The sequence below is a fragment of the Peromyscus eremicus genome, chromosome 15, assembly GCF_949786415.1.
Source record: "Peromyscus eremicus chromosome 15, PerEre_H2_v1, whole genome shotgun sequence".
Classification (NCBI taxonomy): Eukaryota; Metazoa; Chordata; class Mammalia; order Rodentia; family Cricetidae; genus Peromyscus; species Peromyscus eremicus.
The window spans coordinates 71196541-71203365 of record NC_081431.1 but is presented as its reverse complement, the minus strand read 5'-3'; the positions used below and the strand labels follow the sequence as shown (position 1 = coordinate 71203365).

Here is a 6825-nt window from a genome sequence, read left to right as displayed (position 1 = left end):
AACAACCACTCCTGTTTGGTGCAGATGAGATGGCTCACTGGGTAAAAGGGTGAGGACCTGAATGTGAACCCCCAGGATCCACACCAAGCCAGACCCAGCACAGCTGTAATCCCTGCGCTCACACAGGACACAGGAGATGGGAGTCGAAGGCAGGAGAATCCTGTATGCTCCTTCACTTTTATCCTTCTTTCCTTGCCTCTCTCCTGCTTCCTTCCTGTCTTCTTTCCCAGATTCTCTTCTTTCCTTCACTTCCTCCCGCTCCCCTCTCTCCTCTCCCCTCCCTTCTTCCATTCCTCCCTTCTTTCTTCTCTCCTCCTCTCATCTCTCTCCCAGACCCAGCTGCATTTTAGGTCCCTTTGCAGAAGTTCCCTGTCCTGCCTGTCTTCCGGCTGGCTGGAGGTAAGGGGTTGTTCATCTCAAGCCAGGGCTTCCTCTCCTCTCCCTTCCTTCCCCCCCCCCTTTTTTTTCTGTTCCTCTCCCCTCCACTCTCCACTCCGGAGACTAAACGTCATCTGTGTTCTGAAGACATCGCTGTGTGCATCCACATTTCCACATCACCTCTGAATCTTGACACTGTCCACGGCAGGCGTGAGGTCTCCCTCAGAGGTTTACCGTTTCCTATGGGTTAGCCTGAGCCATGCATGTGACTCTCAAAGCTGCTTCTTCTCCAAACGAGTCCCTTCTTAGGTTTATCCAGCCAGTCCCTCATGTGAGGAGGCAAGAGTTAACCCTGACTCAGCCTCTTCCACAGATAGCTTCTGTCTAGATTCTGTCAGCAAGGCCCAGACTTCTGTGTTCAAATACAACTGACCGCCCCTCTCTCCTCTGCAGTCTCACACCAGCCCCCATTGCCTCTGGCTAGGTTAGGAGATAGTTTCTTTCTCTAGTTCCTCCCACTGTCCATCCGCCATCATCCCAGCCATCGGACTCAGGAAACCAAGTGGCCCTGTTACTGCCTTGCTGCACTCAGCATAAAACCCACGCTTTCCAACATGGGTGCAAGTGTGTGTGTGTGTGTGTGTGTGTGTGTGTGTGTGTGTGTGTGCAGACCAGAGGCTATCCTTTTGAGACAGAATCTCTCACTGGCCTGGACCTCACCAGCTAGGCTGGAGTAATAGCAACAATCTACTCACCCATAGCTGAGTTCAAAGGAGAGAGAAAGACTCAGGGTCCCCAATTCCCTTCAAAAGCACATCCCAACGACCTAAAGTGCCACCTAGCCCCACCTTTCAGAATGTTTACTTCCCTCAATAGCTCCAAATGCTGGAACTCTTTTCTTTTCTCCTGCTTCTTTCTCTCTTTCCTCTGCCCCTCCTGCTTCCTTCCTTCCTTTTCCTCTGGCCCTCTTCTCCCGCCCTCCATTCCTCCTTCCTCCTTTTCCTTCCTTCCTTCCTTCCTTCCTTCCTTCCTTCCTTCCTTCCTTCCTTCCCTCCCTTTCCCTACAACATCATCTGCATCCCTAAGACACGTATGTGTATCTCAGTTTCTGCCTCATCTCCTGCCTCCACTTTGAAGTCTGGAATTGCATGCTGGATAGTATGGTCCTGGGAATGAGACCCAGGGCTCTTTTTTTTTTTTTTTTCATCCTCCTTGACAAGCACTCCACTAGTCTGGGAGTTACAATCCCAGACTCTGGATTTGAGTCCAAACTAGCCTTGCAATGTAAAATCGTGGCTAAATATTTTAATGAAGTTCATAATTAATACTCATGACAAGACACTCAGTGAGGATGACACAGACCCCTTAGGAGAAGCAGAATCCCTAGTGGCAAGGAGCTCTCCAGACACTACTGTACCACACTGCCAGGCCCTGCTTGGTGGGGGTGGGGTGAAGGGTGGGGGAGGTAGGAGGGTGGGGGACGGGGGGGGGGGGTGGTGAGGGGTGGGAGTGGCAGAGGACCTCAGGACCAGTCACCTGCTAGCTCTGCTGCTGCTCAACTCGCCACCTAGTGGACACTTGGTGGAGGAAGCCTGCACCCCTTGCAAACCAAAGGGGTTCCCAGCAAAGCTAGGACCAGGAAACGCTGCTTTGTGCATGGTTTGTGCCAGGGAGCTACGGGGTGGGCAGGGCTGCACAGCCCACACTCTCTGCTTTGGAAGAGGTTATGGTGTGATCATGATCTTTGAATCTTTTTCATTAATCGTAAGCCCATTTGTACCACCCTACTTGGTACCCACAACCATCACCCCAGCTGTCACACCCACAACAGTGGAGGGGAGAGTGCCAGCAGGTGGTGATGACCTCCCATTAGCCTTTACACCAATACGCTCCTTTAATCTTCCCAGGCACACTGAGGACTGTTCCAGTCCTACTCTGAGTATGGAGACAGAGGCTTGGAGAAGTGAGCACTTTGCTCAAGGTCACACAGGTTGCAGGAACAGTACTGGAACCCAACACTGTGCTTCCCAGATTTTCTTATTCTGGGTCACTCTGGGCAGAGAGGGGAGAGATCTGAAAATCCAGAAAGTCAGCAAAGATTACGGCCCAGAGCCTCATTGAGCCAGGTTTTGAGAGACCTTGGTCTAGGTGGAGGAAGATCTCAGTTCTGCCACACAGGTGGACCCTGGGCAAGCTCCGTGTACCTTCAAAGCCTTTCTTTTCCCATCTATATTGGAGGAGAAGGAACATAAATACACAGGACTGTGTCTGAGAACGAAGGAAAGAGCATTCACCAAGCAACTAAGGTGTGCTAGGTATCTCTGTCCCTGGTAAGGCTGGTCCAGGAGGAGCCCAGATGTTGCTGAGACCTGTGTCATGATGGAACAAGAGGCAGTAGCCAGACAGGGGAGCATAAGTGACCAGAGTGACAAATGGGTTAACTGATCCTCCAGAGTGTTCGATAAACAATCATTCTATTTAGAGCACTAGCCCCCAGAACGTGGATCTATTCTGGAGGTTTGGAAAGCTAGAAGCAAGACGTGTGTGGGGGTCATTCATCTGTGCTGGGGATAGATAGAACCCAGGGCTTCCAGCATCCCCAGACCAGGGGCTTTCCCCCTCTGATCCAGAGGTCTTCCCTGCACACAGGAGGGGACCCTTTTCCTCTTTTTTCCATCCTGCTGCAGTAGAGGGAAATAGACAATTCTCCTTTCATGTGTGTCCCAGCTGCTTAAAGACTTTGGCTCAGAGGAAAAGCACAAATGCATTTGGATGCAGCAAGAGGGGGTTGGGGTGTTCTAGGAGATGAACTTGCATGCCTGCCTGGAGTGGGACTCCCTGTGCCCTCAATGTGCACAGTGAAGGTTAGGGAGGTCAATCTACTAAAATACATATGGTTTTAAAATGCCACAATAACATCTATACTCTGTATATTTTACAAAAGAAACCAAGTTTAGAGAAGAAAATGAGTAACAACCAAAGAGTTAGGAGGAAGGGGGCAATGCAAAGGAATATGATGAAGAGGAGGAGGAGGAGAAGGAGGAGGGGAGGAGGAGGAGGAATCTGCCTTTAAGAAATCCAGGTATAACACCGCTATTCATATCCTGTCTCCCCAAAGGCCCTCCTTTAATTATTATTTTTGTTCTCTGTTCCCACTTAGTTCCTCTTTTTATTTTTAAAGTTGTCCATCATCAGTTACTAAGCATGTTCGAATTTCACGTTCAAGGGCTAACTAGACATATAAGACGAGTTAGCCGCATCTCCCCCTCTGAGCAAAATCAAGGTGTGCCTCGTGTCTCCTTATTTCTTTACCTGGAAGTTGGTTATTTTCTGTAGTATGTGAATCCCTCACACCCAGTAAAACAACTAAGTTTCGAACAAGAAAGTGGAAAAACAAGACTGCTGTATACAGGTGTAAGCACTTCTGTTTGCAAGTGGGTTTTCTACGGAGACAAGCAACAGCCATTGACCGATGTAGGAAACTGTCTTCAGCGCATAGATTCTGCGCTGGGGGCTTTAGACGTCCCAGAGTCCCTGCTGCCAGTCAGGATGGCTCAGCTCGTAAGGGCACTTGTTGCTAAGCCTGAGGACCCGAGTTTGATCCCCGGACCAACCCACATTGTGGACAGAGAACCTAATGCCACAAGTTTTCCTCTGACCTCCACACAATAAAATGATTTTTTTAAAAAAAGAGTCCTTCCAAAAGTTAGTGGGGGTTCGCTGGAGAGGCTTATTTCAAAATTTGAAGCCCTAGATTGATGAAAGATCACCCAGGAACAAGACTGATTTAATTCTGGTCATTCCCGAAGCTTCTAGAGGGTTCTTCCCGCAGAGCTAGAAGAGCTAGAAGCTGAGGCTGTCCTGGACTTGGATTTGATCTGGACCCATATAGACAGAGGATGGATTTGGTGACCCCACCAGGACCTTGCAGGCACCACGATTCTAAACACCATCGTGGCCATGTGTGTGGGGTGCTGTGTGCACCCACTGACTGTGCGCGTGGGTGCCAGTGCGTGGTGGTCTGTGGGAGGTGCGTGTGGGCAAGGGTGGGTGTGTCTGTGGAGCCCCAGTGGGGGGCTGCGGCCCACTGTTCCCACTTGTGGCTCCTGGGCGCCGCCAGCAGGCATATCTCCGGAGGACGCCGCGGGATGGGAGCTGATGACAGGAGGGCGCCGTCTCCCGAGTGATGGCAGCGCACGCCGCTGCCTCGCCGCCTCCGCCGCTCGGTCCTGATCTCCTTACGTCAGGGTAGCTGGGTCCCCCCTCCACCCGGGAGCCAGCGAGCAGCGGGAGAGCAGAGCAGAGCGGTGCGGCAGAGCCGTTCCAGAGTCCCACCGAACCCTGCCAAGCCCCGCCAATCCCAGCAGAGCAGGAGCCAGCGCGGCTGAGGAGCCAAGCCCGGACGCCTCACCGGACCCAGCATTCCCCAGCCGCGCCACCTGGTACCCGCTGGGGCACCGGGCTCGTCCTGTGCGCCCCTCGCCATGCGTGTCGGGCTCTTCGACTCTCCAGATCAGTTCCAGCGCCGTGGCCACCCGATCCCAGGTCCAGATACCTCCCGTTGAAACAGTTGGGTGGCCAGGACAGGGGTCTCCACGTCGGGGACGCGGCGGGGACCTGCGGAGTTGGCGTCCGAGCGCGCAGAGCGGGGCCACCCGCGCCGCTCCACCATTACCTCCCCGGGCGGCAAGGAGGAGCTGGTGGCGGTCGCCTCCCGGCTGTGGCAGCGGCGGCGGCGCGCCTGCTTGGCGGCCGTCGGCGTGCTCCTGGCCATGGCATTGGGGCTGCTGATCGCGGTGCCCCTGCTGCTGCAGGCGGCTCCCCCCGGCGCGGCTCACTACGAGATGCTGGGCACCTGCCGCATGATCTGTGACCCGTACAGCGTCGCTCCCGCAGGGGGACCCGCGGGCGCCAAGGCTCCACCGCCGGGACCCAGCACCGCTGCCCTGGAAGTTATGCAGGACCTCAGCGCCAACCCCCCGCCTCCCTTTATCCAGGGACCAAAGGGTGATCCAGGGCGACCAGGCAAGCCAGGGCCTCGGGGTCCCCCTGGAGAGCCAGGGCCGCCTGGGCCCAGGGGTCCCCCGGGGGAGAAGGGAGATTCGGGGAGGCCGGGGCTACCCGGACTGCAGTTGACAACCAGCGCGGCCGGCGGCGTTGGAGTGGTGGGTGGCGGAGCCGGGGGTGGTGGCGACACGGAGGGCGAAGTGACCAGTGCGCTGAGCGCCGCCTTCAGCGGTCCCAAGATCGCCTTCTACGTGGGACTCAAGAGCCCCCATGAAGGCTACGAGGTGCTCAAGTTCGACGACGTGGTCACCAATCTTGGCAATCACTACGACCCCACCACGGGCAAGTTCAGCTGCCAGGTGCGGGGCATCTACTTCTTCACTTACCACATCCTCATGCGTGGCGGCGATGGGACCAGCATGTGGGCGGATCTCTGCAAAAACGGGCAGGTCAGTGACTTTCTCCCACATATCCCTCCCTACCTTACCGGGCCCAACAGACTCCGCAGACCGTAACAGGCGTCCAGAATCGCCCGGAACTATCCTTTTTCCTGTCACCCTCCAGCGCCCCAGCAAACTCTGGGATGGAGTGGGCGCTGGACCACAGCATCCCGCTTCCCTGCGCTTCCCTGCGCACTCCGCTGTGCTTGCCCAAATGCTGCCCGTTAGAAGCTGGGCCCCCGGTACACAGTGACCCTGACACCTAAACTAGGTTCTCGGTCCCCAAATAGCTTGAGTCCTGGCCTGAAGTGACCGGGCTCCTAGAAAAACGCAGTTTTCTTTCCCTCTGTGGTTGCAAGTGGGTCACCCCTTTCCCTCTAGCTTCCTGGGACCTCCTTTACACACTGGGCCAGTGTCTCCGAAGCCCTCTCCCCTTTCCTGGACTCTGCTGCCGAGAGACCTTGGAGCTGGGGAGGGAGTGTTGACCCTGAAGTAGCAGGCAGAGAGCCTGCGAGGGGATGGGCGAGGGAGGCCAAGCATTTACTCGAGAAGAGGTACGAGGGTCCACCCACTTCTGTGGTTCGCCCCGCAGGTGCGCGCCAGCGCCATAGCCCAGGACGCGGACCAGAATTACGACTACGCCAGCAACAGCGTAGTACTGCACCTGGATTCCGGCGATGAAGTCTACGTGAAGTTGGACGGCGGGAAAGCTCATGGGGGCAATAACAACAAGTATAGCACATTCTCGGGCTTTCTCCTGTACCCAGATTAGGGGCACAGAGAGCGTGAGACCGGGTGGTTCCAAGCCGCCCCATCCCCACAGGGTTCGGGCGGGCGGCTCTTTGGTGAATGTCACTCTGCGGCTTCATGACACTTCCTGACATCTCCGTTGGAAAAGACACATCCCTGCTATCCTCCTTGTCCTGCCTCAGGCCTCAGTGTGTCTGACTTACTGCGCTGTGGGGAGGCTGTGTCCCTGGTCCCAGAGCCCATCCTGGGG

At 55.4% G+C, this 6825-nt stretch overlaps 1 protein-coding gene across 2 annotated transcripts; it reads left to right on the top strand.

The window, feature by feature from the left end:
* The first annotated feature begins 5150 nt into the window (after positions 1-5150).
* Positions 5151-6597, top strand: C1ql2 (complement C1q like 2). 2 transcript variants are annotated; one of them, XM_059281109.1, is made up of 3 exons: positions 5151-5547; positions 5587-5834; positions 6418-6597. In XM_059281109.1, the coding sequence occupies exons 1-3, from the start codon at positions 5151-5153 to the stop codon at positions 6595-6597; spliced, it is 825 nt and encodes a 274-aa protein (XP_059137092.1). The 2 variants fall into 2 exon arrangements, with proteins under 2 accessions (XP_059137092.1, XP_059137091.1); XM_059281108.1 differs by having other exon boundaries at positions 5151-5834.
* Positions 6598-6825: the final 228 nt, after the last annotated feature.